The sequence below is a fragment of the Chlorocebus sabaeus genome, chromosome 21 (genome assembly GCF_047675955.1).
Source record: "Chlorocebus sabaeus isolate Y175 chromosome 21, mChlSab1.0.hap1, whole genome shotgun sequence".
Taxonomy (NCBI): domain Eukaryota; kingdom Metazoa; phylum Chordata; class Mammalia; order Primates; family Cercopithecidae; genus Chlorocebus; species Chlorocebus sabaeus.
In genome coordinates this window covers 25,334,793-25,355,100 of record NC_132924.1, presented here as the reverse complement: position 1 = coordinate 25,355,100, position 20,308 = coordinate 25,334,793, and the positions used below count along the sequence as shown (strand labels likewise).

The window sequence follows — 20,308 nt, the reverse complement described above, 5'->3', positions numbered from 1 at the left end:
TATCCTTAAAGTATAACTATTAATTGGGTAATGATGTAGTGGGAAATTTGTTATGCACTTCAAGGTTTTTTCATGCTAAGAAGCTTTGTTTTTTTTTTTTTTTTGACACACCACTTTGCTCTTTGTTGCGCATGTTGGATTGTAATGGCTCAGTCTTGGCTGACTGCAACCTCTGCCTCCTGGGTTCAAGCAATTCTCCTGCCTCAGCCTCCCAAGTAGCTGGGATTACAGCCATACACCCCCACACCCAGCTAATTTTTGTATTTTTAGTAGAGATGGGGTTTCACTATGTTGGTCAGGCCAGACTCGAACTCTTGACCTTAAGTGATCCACCCACCTCAGCCTCCCAAAGTGCTAGGATTACAGGCATAAGCCACCATGCCTGGCTTTTTAAAAAATTTTAATTATGAAAGAAAATAGAGATGGAGTGTCACCGTGTTGTGCAGACTGATCTCACACTCCTGGGCTCAAGTGATTCTTGTGCTTTGGACTCCCAAAGTGCTGGGATTACAGGTGTGAGCCACCATGCCTGGCCCTAAGGAAGCATATTTAAAAAGCAGTGTAATTGTGATGTAAATAAAATGAATCAAATACTTTATAAATTTCTATTTTGTTGGACATAACCCCAATTTTAACTTTAAGAAATATGAATTGGAAGTTTTTTCATAAGGATTAATATTTGTAGCTTAATTATTATAAAATGCTAAATGCTTTTGGTGCATAGTCTAGAAACTTGAGCAGTGAAACTAACATTTTGACTTTACCGTCTGGAAATTCTAGAAACTATCCAATCAAGTTAGTTAGAATTAAAGTTTAAAGTGAAAATGATGATTTAAAATATGTGTATTTTTTCTGCTCTCATTGGTTTTCCTAGGAACTCAATAACGAAATAAACATGCAACAGACAGTGATCTATCAAGCTAGCCAGGCTCTTAACTGCTGTGTTGATGAAGAGCATGGAAAAGGATCCCTAGAAGAAGCTGAAGCAGAAAGACTTCTTCTAATTGCAAGTACGTGTGATGTACCTGAAAGAATTCCAACAAATTTCTAACCAGGGAAAACTCATTTTGATATTTAGAAATCTTTAAGTTTAGAGAAAGGGCTTTTCCTAGTCATCTGTTCCAGCGGATCTATTTTTTGTTCTTGTTTTTGTAAGGTTTAAGAACTCTATGTAAAACAAATTGTAGTTTGCATGAAAGGTAAAAGCAACTGAAATGCATTCGAAGAAATGCAGTTGTGCAGATTGAATGAATGAATGGATGAATGAATGAATCTCTATATATACACATGTACCCATACATTCTCTCTCTGTCTCTCCCTCTCTTCCGTTATCAATAAATAGCTAAAACAACTGAATTTTGCTGTGTGCATATATGTGGTGATGATGGGGCATGTTGGGGTGGACAGATGATACCACACATGAAAACTAGCTGAAAGTTGATTTATTAAATCATAAGGACTTGGTAAATAGATGAGCAATCAAGGTTTTCCCCATCCACCTATCGTCTGTTTTATAAAGATAGTGTTACTAATTTCGTCTTTATGTGTTATGTACAATTTCCACATCAGTACACTTTTTTGAATTTGCTCTCATTAGAAACAGTTACAATTTTAATATTTGGAATATTATGTGTTTCACATAGCTGAGAAGAGAACACTTTTGATTGACGAATTGAATAAATTGAAGAACGAAGGACCTCAGAGAAAGAATAAGGCTAGTCCTGTATCCCAAAGTGAATTTATGCCATCCAAAGGATCAGTTACTTTGTCAGAAATCCGCTTGCCTCTAAAAGCAGATTTTGTCTGCAGTACGATTCAGAAACCAGGTATGGTGGTGATTTTTCTAGATTGTGTGTTAAATTATGAACCTCACCTAGATTGAATTGTACAGGATAGAAACAAGTAAATCATGCATAACAATGCAAAGTTTGTATCTTTGGCCTTTAGGTCCTTTTATCAAGATTTAATAAAAATAACTAAGGGAAAACTTCAGATATATATGGGGATACCAATCTATACAATAATGGGCATTGCTCTTACTGAAAGTTTGAATATAAAGTTTTATTAAATGTTGGATATGGTTTTTATAGTTCTTTTTAAAATTGTGTTTGTGTGGAACATTCTTTTTGAGGGGAAGGAGGGCTGGACACAGGTGAGAAGTAAATTTCAGGCATAGGGAAAGTAAATAGAGAGAAAGGTTTGAGCATTTTTGTAGGAATAAGGTAACTTAGGTTCTAATTCTTGCTGTTATCTGATTTTGATGGGGTGTGGCCAGAAATTTATTGGTAATTTAGTATGCGTCTTGAGGTACGTGGTTATTAATGACAAATAGTGAAGAAATAGTTTATGTTTTTATTATAATTTATCTCTGAGTAACTTTTATAGATATATAGTATTTTAATCTCAGTTTTGAAATAACAAACCATAATTTGCCCTTTTGAGATATATACTATTAGTTGAGAATTAAGGGTCATTAGGTAAAATTCAAAATCAGCAGAAATTGAGGAATGTGGAGTGAAATTATTTCAATTTACATAGTAGGGAGAGACCTTGATGATGCTTATTTCAGGATTATACTGCCTACTTAAGTCTTATTTAGCTTTCTGTGTCTGGAAAGTTGATTTTAGTAATTTTAAAAATAAATTGTATATAAATCAGTTCAGTATTCCTTTATTTCTTTAGTATTCCAGAATGCCGATTAGCTAAATCTGATTTTGCTTGTGCTTATTATGTAATGTGATTACTTCTTGCAGATGCAGCAAATTACTATTACTTAATTATACTAAAAGCAGGAGCTGAAAATATGGTAGCCACACCATTAGCAAGTACTTCAAACTCTCTTAACGGTGATGCTCTGACATTCACTACTACATTTACTCTGTAAGTAAATCAGGCTTTTGATGATTCAAACGCATTTTTCTTTTTGTAGAGTTGATATAGTCTAAAGCATTCAGGTGGCATTTATAATCTTTGAAATGCATTATGCACATTCTTTTTATATTGACAGATAACCCATCTTTAAATTTGTTGCTTTAACTCATATGTGTCTATCTTTCCTTTTGTTGAGTAGCATCTTTTTTCCATGTGACTGTAGGTATTGCGTATTTTGAAATGATACATATATTAAACCTGGACCATAGATTTTTAACATATGCCTTAAATCTCATAATGTACTTAACATTCAGTCTTAATGAAAATACATTTATATTTAGTGAAACATTTATTTTTAAATAAGAGTCAAAGTGCAGTTTGAAAAATAATTACTATTATTATTGAAAATTGTGAGTTGTAAAATACTGAGGAAAAAATTTTGGACTTGCATTATAGGAAAAAATAGACTTCTTAACAATTTTTACTGTCTTTAAAGACATAGACATAGTAGATTCCTTTACTCTCAGAGTCTTGTAAGAGTATTTGCAGCATCATTTTTAATGGTGTGATTGAGGTTTTCTCTCAAGGTTTTATTTAATGCTTTATTTTTCCAGGCAAGATGTATCCAATGACTTTGAAATAAATATTGAAGTTTACAGCTTGGTAAGCTGATAAAGCCTTCTAAAATAATGAAGAGTATAGTTTTCTTAACAGTGTCAGATTATAAATTAATTATGTTTTGGGTTTGTGTGTAGGTGCAAAAGAAAGATCCCTTAGGCCTTGATAAGAAGAAAAAAACATCCAAGTCCAAGGTGAGAATTAAAGAAACCCAGTAAAAATATTTTCATCAGAAGTAATAGATGTCATCATACTACTTTTAATTTATGTACAACTTTTAATGATTATGAAGTTTTTGGATCAGTTTCACGTTCCAATTTGTAGTTACTATGTTAAATAGGTATGAATACTGAAAATAAACTATGAGTGATCATGATTCTCAGTATGAGTTGCTGATACACTTGGGCTAGATAATTCTATTTTCTCTACATTTACTTGACAACTTTTATAACTGCTTAAAACTTTTCTCAAGACTTTGCCCTGAGCTCTCTTCTCTCTGTGTTCTCTAAACTAGTACTTAGGAATTATGCCGTCACTTTACAGGCATAAGGTTGCTTTCTAGCCTTCCCAGGCTGTGTTCTTTTCTTCTTTTCTTAAGTCATCATTTTAAAACTTTTTTCTTTAGCTCTAACAAAAAAGGACTAACAGTATAAGAAAGTCTTAATCAGGGACTCAGTGTAATGTATTCATATTTAAGAATTAATTACTGAAGGAATCAAGTTTAATATATTCATATTTAAGAATTAATTATTATTATTATTTTTTTTGACATGGAGTCTCGCTTTGTTGCCCAGGCTGGAGTGCAGTGACACGATCTCGGCTCACTGCAACCTCTGCCTCCTGGGTTCAAGCAATTCTCCTACCTCAGCCTCCCGCGTAGCTGGGACTACAGGTGCGTGCCACCACACCCAGCTAATTTGTCACATTTTTAGCAGAGAGGGGGTTTCACCATGTTAGCCAGGGTGGTCTCAATCTCTTGACCTCATGATCCGCCCGCCTCAGCCTCCCAAAATGTTGGGATTACAGGCGTGAGCCACTGCACGCGGCCAAGAATTAGTTATTTTCTATGTAGGAATTTCTCAAGGTTGGATAGTTTTACATTCTGAGACATAATGTTTGATAAGAAATATATATAGTAAGCTATCTTTTCTTTTAGGCTATTACTCCAAAGCGACTCCTCACATCTATAACCACAGTAAGTAGAATTTTTGAGAAATTGAGCCTCCTTGAGAAATCTTCATCTTACACATAACAATTTTAAATTGGTTAATCATTTCTGAAGCTTGAGCACTGTGGAAAATTTTAACATGTGCTAATGGGGGAAATCCCTGTAATTTATGTAGGAAAAGTGTTTTCTGAAATGTAGTTCTTATTGTGTTAAAAGAGATGAGTGATTCATATTTAAATCTTGGTATCAAATAAGGGAAATAACTTATGTTTCTTCTTCACACCTGTTTTTTTTAGAAAAGCAACATTGCTTCTTCAGGTGAGTGTATCTTGAACTATTTGAAACTTTAGAATAAGGTAAGGAGTTAAGCACTTGCATATTTACATATGTATAGGCCATCTTGATTTATGAATGTTTACCTTGATCTCCTTTGGAATAATATTTTCTATGTGGGTTTCTTAGTTACAAGATTACTGGCCAGAGTAGCATGCAGTTTGGTTGTACCTTTGTTAGGTACCACCATAGAGGCACCAGTCATCATGTTATTCAGCTCTAGCAGCAGGTAGCATTACTCTTTACCTCAACTCCTTTGTATAGATTTGTTTTGTGCTATCCATACTGCAGATTTTACTTCTTTTGTCTTTACTGATCATAACTGGCATTGTGTCATGTCAGAAATGCATCTTTCTAGTTCACTGGGAACTAGAATGCCGCCAAGCCAGGAAAGGCCTTCTTTAGAATGACTTTAGGCCTACCTTTTTCCAAAAGGAATTAGGATGAAGCTGGTTTCACTCGCTTCCTTTAGGCTATTGGTCTTTCTTCTCTGTGGCACAAGAGAGTTACTAAGAGACCTGTGCAGAGATAGTTTCTGCTGCTGATTTTGTCACCCTGCATTGTAACTAGCACTGAAGTCTTTTCCATGTTTTTTATTGGGAATTGCTTTTTATGCATACATTTTTAGGTCTATGTCTTTAAAATCACATCCATCCCAAATATTAAGGAGTGCTTGTACCTCCCTTAAATTAATAGTTTTCTTTCATTAGGAAATAAGTTGATTTTTTCCCCCATATTTAAAGATGAAGGAAAATGAGGCAGTTTTTTTTTTTTCTCTCTGTGGCAGCTTAATTTTCTTCTACCAGCGTGGAGTGAGGAATTGTTATTTATACTTAACAAAAGTCATTCTGAACTAAACTTAATTTCCTCATTCTTCACAGTCATGGCCAGTCCAGGAGGTCTCAATGCTGTGCGAACCAGCAACTTCGCCCTTGTCGGATCTTACACATTATCGTTGTCTTCAGTAGGAAATACTAAGTTTGTTCTGGACAAGGTAATCCAACTTTATTTGTAAGGGTGTGGCGTTTTTTTTAATCTTAGAAAAATTAGGTCAATGGAAATGCCACAATGCTTTTAGGTATTTGAAATCTTCGACTGAAAATGTATGTTCTTAGAATTGCACATTTTTGCTAGGTATGAGTGTACCTAAATGATTTTTTTTTTGGTATTGGAAGTATGTCTCCCTTTTAATAGTTAGAACTTCAGTGAATGCTTGTTTATTCTAAGTATCACTTCTGGCTAAGAAGTATTACTTCCTGCATTTAGATGTTAAGTTTATAATTTTAAAACATAATACCTTGCCTATTTCCATTTCTGTGGGTTTTTTTTTTTTTTTTGAGACAAAGTCTCACTCTGTCACCCAGGCTGGAGTGCAGTGGCCTGATCATTGCTCACTGCAGCCTCAACCTCATGGGCTCCCACCTTAGCCTTCCAAGTAGCTGGGACTACAGGTGCATGATACCATGCCCGGCTAATTTTTTATATTTTTTTGTAGGGATATGGTTTCATCATGTTGGCTAGGCTGGTCTCGAACTCCTGGGCTCTGGTCATCTGTCTGCCTTGGCCTCCCAAAGTGCTGGGATTATAGGTGTGAGCCACATTGCCCAGCCAGCCTATTTGAACTTATATTTAGAAATGAGCAATATTTTATGAATTTAGTTTTGACAAGATAGTGAAAGGTAGATTAACCTCTTAGAAAAGTACTTATGAATCTAAGAGATTTCCTTCTCATACTTCCCTTTCATATTAGAAGCTTCAAAAATCAGATCTGTGTTAACATCACTTTTGAGTCCTTTTTCATCAAGACTATTTTAAGGAGTGAGACTAACTAGAGGCAAATTTTATTTCTTAGGTTGACTTCTATATGATACAGTGATAATTTATATTATCAAATGAGATTTCTGTAGTGAGAATATAGAGTTGAAGAAGTATAAAAATTAGAAGCCCTGGTTTCTAGTATTTACCCTTAGTGATTTACTCTTTAACATTGAGCAAAGTCAACTCATTTCTCTAGGGTCTTGTTTTCCAGTACAGAATATTAAGTTAGCCTGAAACAATCTAAAATTCTATGAAATGCTCTCTTTTAGTTGATGGACAAAAAGCAGACTGTATTTGAAGTTTTTATTACTATTAATGCATAAATGTATTTTAACAAGTTAATTTTAAAATTTTTTGTAACTTTTTATTTAGTAATTCAGCTACTTTAACCAGTTGAGTGATCCTGGGTTTTTTTCTCTCTGTCTTTTATTTTGTCTGTTTTAGATAAATTATGATGTAAGAGAGCGAGAACTACTGGGCTATTTGTTCCAGGAAAAGGTTGTCATTATTTTCTTTGCTTGAAACTAATGAGCTTAAAAATCAATCCTTAATTTTTGATCTACATAAATTTGTTTTACTAACTATCTTTTTGTTTACTTTGAATAATTAAGGACATCATGTACATTATTCTATCATGAGACTCTTATAGATGGGCGTGTTTTTCTCCACTCATAATACTTTAAAGCCTTCTTTGAAAGTTTTCTATTTTTTCAATGCATGTTTGGTGTTTTGGTCTTTTTCCATATTCTTTCTTCTCTCTTATAGTTCATTAATATCCTGTATTCACTTCAATATTGATTTTTCTAGGTACAATTAGAATACCAAATTATTAACTATATTTAAAACTAAGAATTATTCAATATTTTTGACCTCCTGTATACTTGAAGAGCTATTGGTGATGTTTTAAATAAAAGCAGAATTTTTTTTTTTTTTTTTTTTGAGACAGTTGTGCTCTGTCACCCAGGCTGGAGTGCATTGGCATGATCTCGGCTCACTGCAACCTTCGCCTCCTGGGTTCAAGTGATTCTCCTGCCTCAGCCTTCCAAGTAGCTGGGATTACAGGTGCCCGCCACCACACCTGGCTAATTTTTGTATTTTTAGTAGAGGCAGGGTTTCACCATATTGGTCAGGCTGGTATTGAACCTCCTGACCTCAAATGATCAACCCGCCTTGGCCTCCCAAAGTGCTGGGATTATGGGCGTGAACACTGTGCCTGGCCAAAAGTAGAAAATTTTTATGGTCTTAATTAGCTAATAGGTAGTTTGCTATATAGATGACCCTTTGCTTGTTAATTTTGAAATTATAATACATTTAACACTAAAATTATACTGAATATAATAGTATGTTTTGGAAAACTTTTTAAAGTTTTTTTTCTTGTTTTGTGACGGAGTCTCACTCTGTCACCCAAGCTGGAGTGCAGTGGCGTGATCTCGGCTCACTACAGCCTCCGTCTCCCAGGTTCAAGCAATTCTCATGCCTCAGCCTCCTAAATAGCTGGAATTACAGGCGTGCACCACCATGCCCAGATAATTTTTGTATTTTTAGTAGAGACGGGGTTTCACCATGTTACCCAGGCTAGTCTCAAACTCCCAACCTCAGGCGATCTGCCTGCCTTGGTCTCGCAGAGTGCTGGGATTACAGGAGTGAGCTGTCGCACCCAGCTAAAAATTTTTAATATTCTTGTAAAGGTCAGTTACAAACATTGTCTGGGTTAAAGAGATGCTAGTTAACAAGATGCTGGATGGTATTTTTTATTTTATTTTAAATTCTTAAAATAGGATTTGCAAATTAGATAACTGTAAGAATTGAGATTTTATGAACTGTATTTTTTACTCTGTATTGTCACATAGCCAGTTTCTACATATGTAAGAGTTTTCATTAATCTGTAAAATGAAAGAGATTTCAATGACATATCTTAAATATAGACTGTTCTTTTAAAAACTTTTTTGGCTGCCATTTTAAATCAAAATGTCACATTTACCAATTAAAATTAAATTATATTCCCATTCACTTAACTCCTTTGAATTTATAACTTAAATAGCCAACCACATGATCGAATGCAAAATCAAACCACTCAATTTAATTTGTTGTGTCTTTTACTCTTAAGACTCCTTCTCAGTCAGATACAGTACCATTTAGAAGTAAAATCTGAAACAAATTTTGTGCTTTTCTGAGTGAGGAGGGGAAGCAAATATTTGTTCCAATTGCCTGGATTTGATGTAGGAGAATATTTAAAATAGTTAAGTTTAAATGATCTTGAAGTTGATGGGAAAAATTTAAGATCTTCTATACTCATGTAATAATCCCATTTAATTGTCACTGAAAGAGTATAAATGTCTTTCCTGTCTTATCAGATACTGTCAGTACACGGCAGTCTTGGTTTATTTTACTGGTGCCTTGACCAGTAATACAACAATCACAGGGGTTATCTGTGAGGCCCTTTCAGAATGGAATTTCTGTTGAGGTTAATCCAGTTGGTTTGCTCTACGGATTTAGGACACCACTGTCAGTGGGTTTCCATCTTATTTGAGGCTATTCAGATCTGATTTAAAGCCTGGCATCCTGGAATTTAAATTACAAATCTTAGTGAGTCAGACTTTCAAAACCTTTCTTTGAATAGGGAATCCAAAACAGTCATAGTTTTATTATCCTATTATAGATAAAGAGAGAAGGATGTCCCATAGTTCCTCTTCTGACTTAAAGGAACCTCATATTTATACCTTTTAGGAAATAGAAATGTCAATTTGAATATTATTGGAGCAAACAATTTTGAAGTAAAACAACCAGTTAGGATTATAGAGTTTTGGGATTGAAGAAAATGGTTAGGCATTCTGGTATGTCCTAAACTGTCCAGTTTATGCCTGTTGGCCTTGTGTAATTATTAATGGTGCTCCTTTCACCCTCAAAAATATCCCAGCATATAACACATTACACAGTCTCCCTGCTTGTAGGTTATGTTTTACAGCTCTTAACATAATCTTTGAAGTGTGGTTGTCTTAAAAGACTCCTTTGTTAAACACAAAACAGAATAGGATCATACATTTTCACGCAAGTCCCTCTCCACACTCAACTAGGGGGAGGGATAGTACACTTGATGGTTTTGTGAATATTTTCAATTTACTTCTTTATCAGGACAAGCTTCTAACCAAAAATATTGTCTACTTTTCTTCAGCTGTAGAGTAAGAGGGCACATTTTCTTCTCATCGTTCTGATTTTTGTTATCAGTAGCATGCTCTGTGCTAAACAATGGAATTCCGTTAAATAACATTGAGAGGAAAGAGCCTAAGGAACTTAAAATTCACTGTAAGGAAAAGCGAAAAGGGAATTTTTACAAAATAGGATTGTGAGGCATATGATGTTTTGGTTCTACATTGTGGATTGGTTTCAAATTTGGGCAGTTGGAGATTCGTCTCATGAAACTTGTCTATTGAAATTTATACTTTTTGTCTTAGAATTTCCCCCTTTAAATTATCTTTGCTATGTTAGAGGATCAAATCGTTGGAAACTAATTATAGTAAAAACTGAAATTTAGACTTAACTAAGATTAATCCAGTTGGGATGGCATTCTTTTTCCCTGGGTAATAGGAATGACAGACACTTCAATCTTCCTTTCTATTTTGACTCAGAAGTCAACATTACTTTAGATATCTGTCTATCAATCAGTCAATCAATCAATCATATGTGTATGTATGTTACCATTTTATTCTTGATTTCATGGACAAATCATTGATGGAACCAATCCAGGCCTTGTATAACCAAAAGATTAGCAGTTGGTGTTTATCTTTTCCCTTCAAGACTTGGGTGTTAGCAGCTTTATAGATAAGGGCAGTTCTGATCATAAATCCATTTACATTTACACAAAACAGGAGTTAGCCTATCCCTTCTCCCTTAAATTCTGGTTCTCACTTTATTTCCTTGCTAATAAAGGTCCCTTGTGACTTTTCTTTTCTTTTTTCCCCCCAGAATAGGGCACTTTTATCTGAGTTAAAAACTTGTTCAGGTTGGGCACTGTGGTTCACACTTACAATCCCAACACTTCGGGAGGCCACAGTGGGAGGATGGCTTAAAGCCAGAAGTTCAATATCAGCCTGAACAACATAAATGATGAAAAAAGTTGTTTTTCATCAAAGAATGAAAAAATATTAGCTGGGGGTGGTGTTAAGCACCTGTAGCCCTAGCTATTCAGAAGGCCGAGATGGGGGAATTGCTTGAGCCCAGAAGTTCAGAAGTTCAAGACTGCATTGAGCTATGATCATGCCACTGCACTTCAGCCTGAGTGACAGAGTGAGACCTTGTTTTGGAAAACAATAACAAAAAACAAACTTGTTCAGGCAGATATCCTTTGTCTTCATTGATTTTCTTAATGGTTTCTGGGAACTCATCTCCCATCTCATTTGGTAGAAGCTGCTTCTCCTGTTGTACCTTGACATTTCTAAAGCCTCTTTCTAAAATTATCAAACCATCCTTTGCTGGCATTAAATTTTCCAGTTCAAGATCCTTCACCTTCCTTTAATCCTATATTAGAGTCTATAGGTATGCCTTTCTTATAGCAATCCTGCACGCACATAAAAATTGTATTTTCAATATAAGATCAAAAGGTATTTCACAAAAAGTGCATCTTTATATTTGTTTACATTTCTCTTGACTGAATGGCACCGTGTATACAGTCTGTATAAGTTACAGAAAACGTTTGCCAACTCCTACACTACCATTTTGTTATTTGTTTTTATTTGTTTCATCTGTTCTTTGCCGCTTTGTTTTTCCTTTCCTGCCTTCTTCTGGATTAATTGAGTATTTTCGTAATCCTTTTTAATCTCCTCTTTTGGATTTTTTAGCTATAATTACCTGGTTTTTTGTTGTTGTTGTTAAGTCGTTGCTAGGAAATAATGTATGCATCCTTACCTTATTAAAGTCTGCTTTGAAATACTGTTACACCACTTCACGTACCTTACAATATGAACCTCACAACAATATAGTTCATTTTCCCATCCCAATATATTTTACTTCTTTGTTATAAACCACACAATGCACTGTTGTTACTTTTTCTTTAATCAGTTTTTTTCTTTTTTAAGAGATGGGGTCTTGCTGTGTTTTCCAGGCTGGCCGTGAAGTCCTGGGCTCAAGCCATCCACCAAAGTGCTGGGGTTACAGGTGTGAGCAACTGTGCCCAGCCTCTTGAATCAATTTTTAAAAGAAATTTTAAGATATATTTTTATAAATTGGCCCTTATATTTACTATTTCTGGGGTTCTTCCTTCTTGTAGATTCAGAATTCCATCTGAGATTGTTGTCCTGTCAAGAAGAACTGTCTTTATTATTTCTTGTAATATAGGTCTGCTGGAAATGAAATCTCTAGGTTTTGTTTGTCCAGAAATGTTTTTATATTGCCTTAATTTCTGAAGGATATTGTCACTGGGACTGCTAAGTTGACAGGTTTTTATCTTTTCACTTCTTTGAAGATGTTATTGTTTATGGCTTTAATTGTTTCTAATAAGAAGTCAGCTAGCCATCATTCTTTTCTGCTTTTTTATTTTGCGTTTTTAATGGTTTGATTTTAATGTGCCTACGTGTAGTTTTCTTTGTATTTATCCTGTTTGGTTTCACTGAGCTTTATGATCTGTAGTTAGTTGTTTTATGAGTCTTAGCAAATACTCAGCCATTGTCTCTTAAAGTTATTTCTTCTGCCTTCCTCTCTCCTTTCTGAAACTCCAGTTAATGTAGACTATTGACTATTTTTCTACAGGTCTGTGACATTCTTTTTGGTTTTCATTTAATTCTTTTTTCTTTGTGCTTCATTTTTGATGGTTTCTATTTATCAATTCTTCAAGTTCACCTGTTTTTTTCCTGATGTGATCTAGTCTGTGAAGCCTAGCCAATGAATTTTTAAATTCAGACTTTTTTTTAGTTCTGAAATTTTCATTTGGATCTTTTTTTACAGTTTCAATTTCTCTGCTGAAGTTCTCCATTTTCTCACTAGTTTTTCTCCATCTTTTTGTCTAAATATTTTAATGTTGTATACACGTTTTTGTTTTTTAATTCTAACATTTGGATCATCTGTGGATCTGCTATTGACAGGATTTTTTTCCCTTGATAAGTTCCATGTTTTCCTACTTTTTCACATGTCTTGTAATTTTTTAATTGTAGGCCAGATATTATATTATAAAAGAACAGTAGAGACTGAAATAGGTAATACCTTGCTCTTCTGTCTTTCAGACTTAGGGACTGGTCTCTTATGTAATCAGAAACTGAGCTGAAGTTAGGCTATGAATAGATTTGGTTCAAGTTTTGTTTTAAATGCTTTGAGAATGGTTTCAGGCCCCACCTTTGAGCAGAACTTTGAGATCTAAGTACTGCATGTCTACAAGATTTCTCTCTGCTTTTTAGACATATCTTCAACCATCACTTCTCAGCAAAATTCCTGTTGGGGAGAATTGGCAGGTAGGGAGAGCTTGCTCTGCCTCTGCTTCTTGAGCTGCCTGTCTACCTCAGCCCATGCTCAACCACTGAAGGCTCAACTGGTTTCTCTTTTTCCCTGCAAAATTTGTTGCTTATGGCAAGGTTGCTCCTCTGCTAAGTTGTTAAGAATATTTTCTTACATGTTTAAGTTCCTTTTCTTTAAAAATACTTCTTTTTGGCCAGGCACGGTGGCTCATGCCTGTAATCCCAGCACTTTGAGAGGCCGAGGTGGCTGGATCACTTGAGGTCAGGAGTTCAAGAACTGCCTGGTCAACATGATGAAACCCCATCTCTATTAAAAATACAAAAATTAGCCAGGTGTAGTGGTGCGTGCCTGTAACCCCAGGATTACAGGAGAGGCTGAAGCACGAGAATCACTTGAACCTGGGAGGCTGAGGTGCGAGAGTCGCTTGAACATGGGAGGCGGAGGTTGCAGTGAGCCAAGATCATGCCACTGCCTCCTGGGTAACAGAATAATACTCTGTCTCAAAAACAAAAACAAAACAAAAAAACACTTGTTTTTGATGTGTAAAAATGACGTGCATGAAAAATCACCTATAGCAACAGAAAGCGTATCATTGGTTTCCTGGAGATGGGAATAGAGAGAGGCAGGATTATGGGAGGAAGCTTTGAGGGGTGATGAAAATGTTCATTATTATGATTGTGATCAAGTTTTCATGGGTTTTAATATACATATATCAAAATTCATCAAACCCTATATTTAAATATGTTCAATTTATTGTACTCAATGTAGTTGTAAAAAGATTATGTTCAGTTAATTATAGACACCTTAAGTGTAGCATTCAGTGAGTTTTAACAAATGAATACACCTATATAACCAATACCTAGTCAAGATAAGGGACATTTTCATCACTCCCATCTAGTGAATCCCAACCTCTACAGGCAACCATTCTTCTCATCTCTGTTTTCACCATAGATTTGTTTTGCTTGTTCTTGAACTTCATTTATTGTTTTTAATTTTTTTTTATCTTTTAAAAAAGAAAATAGAGATGGGGAGTCTTACTATGTTGCCCAGGCTCGTCTTGAATTCCTGAGCTCAAGCGATCCTCCTGCCTCAGCCTCCCAAAGTGCAGGGATTACACATGTGAGCCACCATACCTGGGCTTGAACTTCATTTAAATAGAATCAAAGAATGTGTACTCTTTTGAATCTAATTTCTTTTGCTCAACATGATGTTTTTAAGATTTATTCATGCTGCTGTTCATGTTAGTAGTTCATTGTTTTCAAAAAATAATGTATTGAAATGAAATTAATGTAACCAAAGTAACAATTTTAAGGTAAATAATTCAGTGGCATTTAGTACATTCAGTGTTGTGCAAAATACCTGTCTAATTTGAAATATTTTTATGTCTCTAAAAGTAAAAAGTCTTACTCATTAAGCAGTCTTTGCCCATCTTCCCTCCCCCCGAACCCCTGACAACCATCAATCTGCATTTGGTTTCTATGGATATATCTATTCTGTATATTTCATATAAATGGAATCATCATACAATATGTAACTTTTTATGTCTGGCTTATTTCCCTTAGAGTAATGTTTCAGAAGTATATCCATGATGTAGCATGTATTAGAACTTCATTTCTTTTTATGGCTGAATAATATTCTATTATATGTATATACAGCATTTCATTTATCTGTTCATTCATTGATAGATATTTGGGCTGTTTCCGCATTTTGGCTATTGTGAATAGAGCTGCTTTGAACATGTGCATGCATGACTTGTTTTCAGTTCTTTTGTACATATACATAGGAACAGAATTGTGGGATCATATGATAATTATTTTTAGGAACCACCAAACTGTTTTTCAAAGCATCTACACTGTTTGATATTTCTACCAGTAATATGGGTTCCCATTTTCCTATATCTTTGCCATTGTCTATTTTCTGTTTGTTTTATTTTTAAATTATAACCATCCTAGTGGGTGTGAAGTGGTTTCTCATTGTAGGTTTGATTTGAATTTCTCTAATGACTGTTGATGTTAAATGTCTTTTCATGTGCTTATTGGAAGACAAAATATGTATCTTTGAAGAAATGTCCATTCAAGTCCTTAGCCAAATTTTTAGTTTCGTTTGTTTGAGTTGTTTTAGTTGGGTTGTCTTTTTGTTACTGAGTTGTAAGAGTTTTCTTTGTATATTCTGGATATTATCAGATATATAATTTGCAAATATTTCAAACCATTCCATAGACTGTCTTTTCACTTTCTTGATAAAGTACTTTGATGTGCAAAGGTTTATAATTTTTTTTATCGTGGTAAATAATACATGGTATTTATCTTTTGAAGAAATTTTTAAGTATACAGTGAAGTATTATAAACTATAAGCATTATGTTATATAGCAGATCTATAGAATTTTCATTTTCCATGACTGAAATTCTATACTCATGGAACTGCAGCTCCTCATATTCTCCTTCCCAGTCCCTGGCAGCCACCACTCTAGTTTCTGCTTCTATGAGATTGTCTACTTTACAGATTTCATATGTTACTTTTCTTTTTTTTTTTGAGATAGAATCTTGCTCAGTCGCCCAGGCTGGAGTGCAGTGGCGCGATCTTGGCTCACTGCAAGCTCCGCCTCCCGGGTTCATGCCATTCTCCTGCCTCAGCCTCCCAAGTAGCTGGGACTACAGGTACCCACCGCCACACCTGGCTAATTTTTTGCATTTTTAGTAGAGACGGGGTTTCACCGTGTTAGCCAGGATGGTCTCGATCTCCTGACCTCGTGATCTGCCCGCCTCGGCCTCCCAAAGTGCTGGGATTATAGGCGTAAGCCACTGCGCCCAGCCCATATGTTGCTTTTCAGCCTTTTGGATAAGATCAAACGTAGATACTTCATGATAAGTGGAGTCATGTAGTGTTTTTCTTTCTCTGACTAGCTTATTTCATTTAGCATAATGTCCTTAAAGTTTGTTTATGTTGTAGCGTATGACAGGATCTCCTTTTTTTATGCTAAAGAATATTATATTATATGTATGTACTACATTTTTTTGGTCTCTTCATTTATTGACGGGCACTTAGATTATTTCCATCTCTTAGCTATTGTGAATAATGCTGCAATGAACGTAAGAGTGCAGATAGCACTTAAAGAACCCAGTTTCAATCCTTTTGATAAATACCTGGAAGTGGGATTGCTGGGTTATATGGTAGTTTTATTTTTTCATTTTTTTGTGGAACCTCTGTAATGAAAAGTTTTTAATTTTGGTAAAGTCTAATTTATCTATTTTTTCCTCATGTTGTTTGTGCCTTTGGTATCATATCTGAAAATCTACTGCTAAATCCATGATCACAAAGCTTTACCTCTATGGTTTTTTTCTAAGAGTTTTATTTTTAAACGTTTTTCGAGACAGAGTTTCACTCTTGTTGCCCAGGCTGGAGTGCAATGGCATGATCTTCGCTTACTGCAACCTCCGCCTCTGGGTTCAAGTGATTCTCCTGCCTTAGCCTCCCGAGCAGCTGGGATTACAGGCATGCATCACCACGTTGGCTAGTTTTTGTATTTTTAGTAGAGACGGGATTTCACTATGTTGAAGGTGAAATCCCTTCAAGGTCAGGCTGGTCTTGAACTCCTAACCTCAGGTGGTCCACCCGCCTCAGCCTCCCAAATTGCTGGGATTACAGTCGTGAGCCACCGCGCCTGGCCTTTCTAAGAGTTTTATAATTTTAGCTCTCGTACTTAGGATATTATCCATTTGGGTTTAATTTATATAAATGGTATGAGGTGGAGCTCCACCATGACTCTTGGTGGGTGTGGATATCTAATTTTCTCCACACCATTTTTTGGAAAGGCTGCTCTTCTGCTTTAAATGGTCTTGACATCCTTATCAAAAATCAGTTGGCCACAAGATGCATCGGTTTATGTCTGGTCTCAATTCCATTTCTTTTGTCCATATGTCTATTCTTATGCCAACACCACACTGGTTTGTTTGGTTTTGTTTCTTTGAGACAAGGTTTTGGCTTTTGCCCAGGCCAGAGAACAGTGCCATGATCATAGCTCACTGCAACCTTGAACTTTTGGATTCAAGCAATCCTCCTGCCTCAGCCTTCCAAGTAGCTGGGACTACAGACATGTGCCACCACACCTGGCTAATTTTTTCATGTTTAATAGAGACGAGGTCTTGCTGTGTTACCCAGGCTGGTCTTGAGCTCCTGTGTTCGAGTGATCCCCCCTCCTTGGCCTTCCAAAGTGCTGAGATTACAGGCATGAGCTACTATGTCCAGCCAGCCCACACTGCTTTGATTACCAAAGTTTTGAATTCCGTTTTGAAATTGGGAAATATGATTCCTTCGCCTTTGTTCTTAATTTTCAAGATTGATTTGGTTGTTTGGGGTCTCTTGTAATTCCGTATGAATTCAAGGACTGGCTTTTCCATATCTGCAGTTTATTGTTCTTTTTTGCTGGATGGTATTGTATGCTGTGAATTTACAGGTTGGTTTATCCAGTTTTTTACTGAGTATATTCTCCTGTTGATGGAGATAAACAATCCAAGTATTGTCTTCTGTTTTCTTTCTCACATTAACTTGAGACTTAGGGCTTTTGGTTTTGTCAAGCTTTACCTTGAATGAATTTATTCTTCAAAAGTATTTGTTGATAAGGAACCAATGGCTTTTTGGCCATGCCTTTTATATTCCAAGTTTAGAAAACACTGTGTTTTCAAGTTGTAATATTCTCTGTTCATGATTTATACATGATTTATTAAGAAAAATCACACTTTGAACCTGTTTTGCAAATAATTTGCCTGTTTTCTTTGCAGGTCCCCTTTTTATCTTCTTTGGAAGGTCATATTTATTTAAAAATAAAATGTCAAGTGAATTCCAGTGTTGAAGAAAGAGGGTTTCTAGTAAGTAACATCACAGTCTTTAACTTCCTTTTTTCCGTTTTGTGAAATACGGACTTGTTTCCCATAGGAATGAAATCCTTTGTGATTAAGTGACAAGTTGGTTCAATAAAGATTTGTTGCATGTCCTTTATATGCCAATCACTGTGCTGCCGTTGGAATGTAAAAGACCACAAAAAATAATTCCTCTACTCATGAGCTTTTAGTTTAGAAGAGAGAAATACAAATAAACAGACAAACACAATGTAATACTCTAATAGGAGAAAACAGTGCATCGCTATCAATTGGTGGGACATTAGGTCTTGACTGTGGGTGGGGTGGGATAAAGGGAACTGCTGAGAGAAGTAATTTCTAAACTGAGTAAGTTAATCAGGGAGAAAGGGGAGAAGTGTTCTAGATAGGGGGAGAATGTACAGTGCCTTAAAGGGCCCTTCTTTGTCACTGCTACCCAAAGAAAAGAAGGATGACACATGCAGACAGTGGAAGGTATTTCAGGATAGCTAGAGCTTAGAGTTTGAGTGCATGCGTGTGATTGGCAGGTGGGGAATGAGGAGGAAAGTGTGGTTAGGGAAATGGGACAAGAGTTCAAGGGCCTTTTAAAGAATTTGGACTTTATACTGGAGTCAGTGAGTTGCTCTTATAGGATTTTAAGTGGAAGAAATTATTCAACTTGGGATTGAGAAAATCATTCTGACCAATGTGGAAAGCAGATTGGAGAATGACAACCCCAAAGAAGACTAGTCAGTTCCCACCGATGTGGGAAATTTTAATGAGTTAAGTTTTACATGATTTGAATTTTAGATGCCTGGAAACATGTGTGAAAGTTCTGGGTTTGGAGCTCAAGACAGACATTTAGTAGAGGTAAAGATGTGGATATCTGCAGCATGGGGAAGCCCAAGGCAAGTGAGGGAAGCAGAGCCAACTCACTGGAGGAGTGCCAGCATTGAAAGGACGGATGGAAGGAGGGAAGCCTCAGAGGAGACTGCAGGGAGAGAAACAGAGAATCTAGCATCATGGTTGCCAATAGAAGAGAACATGGAAAGGAGGGAGTGGTTAAGTTAGATCAGATTCATTCTGTTAAGGACTGTAGGACTTACTATCGGGTGATCATTCTGGCGCAGGTGAGGGCAGATGCTAGACTGCAAATGGGTCTAGAGTGAGTGGGAGATGAGGAATGAGCACAGGAGCTTGGAAACTCTTGGAAACACTTTGGCAGTGAAGGAGTAAGGAGAGAAGGGTGTTGTGCTTGCAGAGGTATGTAGGTTGAAAGGAGGATTTTGTCAACATTTTGTTAAGATGAGAGAGACATAAGTGGCTTTAAATGTAGATGGGTAGCTTCTGATAGGGCCAAAGAGATTGAAGATAGAGGCCATGGAGGACCTGAACTAGGGCTTATAGGGTAATTCATAGAGCAAGGTCATGAGAATGGGGAGAATTAAGCCCAAGCCACAGTTCACAGATTTATTTGATACAGAATTACAGTATTCTCATGATGCGAGGAAGAAAGTATGTGTGTAGAACGCATAGAAGATTGTGAGTATGGTACAAGAAGTGGAGAAAATCCTGTTGCTTTGGTATTCTCTATGAAGCAAGAACTGGAATGATGCAAGGGATGTTACAAGTCAGTTTGTAACTGCTGTCAAAAGTTCAGAAAGAAGAGCTAGATAGTAAGGAAAGCCCGGTGGCCTGAGTAACTGAAGCCAACTTCCCAAGGATTGGGAATTGCTACTTATTAATAGTATTTTTTCCTTCCTTATTAGGTTTTATCACATGTAAATCCAGCAGGTGGCACTAGGTAGTCTTGGAAAAGCATGTAAATTTCTGACTTGAAGGCAGTATTTGCCTAACGACCTTTTCTTTTCATGTAAACATTATATTTTATTGTAGATGCCTTTAGCAATGGGTAGGCTATGTTAAGGTAGCTCGTCCATTTGCATATAACGTCTCACCTAATTAATTTTTTAACTGGGCTCTTAACGAACTTGTTAGAGCTCTTCAAGTTTACTCTGTCTTGAATTCTATAGCCCATTCTCACATCCATACTTATAGAAATCTAGTAAGAAAGAGCTCTGGATTCCCCGACATAACTTCTGTCCTCTGCCTAAACATTGCATTTTAATTGCCTCTACCCCCTATAAAAAATTAGAGGTAGTAATGGAAATGAAAGCTCCTCAGCTCAGCTTCCTGTGTGAGGATG

General features: G+C 36.0%; 1 protein-coding gene across 4 annotated transcripts in view; it reads left to right on the top strand.

The window, feature by feature from the left end:
* The window catches only part of ANLN (anillin, actin binding protein), a 65,016-nt gene that overhangs the window by 32,216 nt on the left and 12,492 nt on the right, over positions 1 to 20,308 (top strand). For 2 of the 4 annotated variants that reach the window (XM_007981615.3, XM_007981613.3), the window contains 10 exons: positions 875 to 1,010; positions 1,644 to 1,826; positions 2,754 to 2,880; positions 3,486 to 3,534; positions 3,627 to 3,683; positions 4,646 to 4,684; positions 4,954 to 4,975; positions 5,872 to 5,984; positions 7,253 to 7,306; positions 18,028 to 18,114. In XM_007981615.3, coding sequence (XP_007979806.2) covers positions 875 to 1,010; positions 1,644 to 1,826; positions 2,754 to 2,880; positions 3,486 to 3,534; positions 3,627 to 3,683; positions 4,646 to 4,684; positions 4,954 to 4,975; positions 5,872 to 5,984; positions 7,253 to 7,306; positions 18,028 to 18,114 — 867 coding nt within the window. The remainder of the gene's footprint in view (positions 1 to 874; positions 1,011 to 1,643; positions 1,827 to 2,753; positions 2,881 to 3,485; positions 3,535 to 3,626; positions 3,684 to 4,645; positions 4,685 to 4,953; positions 4,976 to 5,871; positions 5,985 to 7,252; positions 7,307 to 18,027; positions 18,115 to 20,308) is intronic. The other 2 variants (XM_007981616.3, XM_007981614.3) reach the window with 1 other exon arrangement.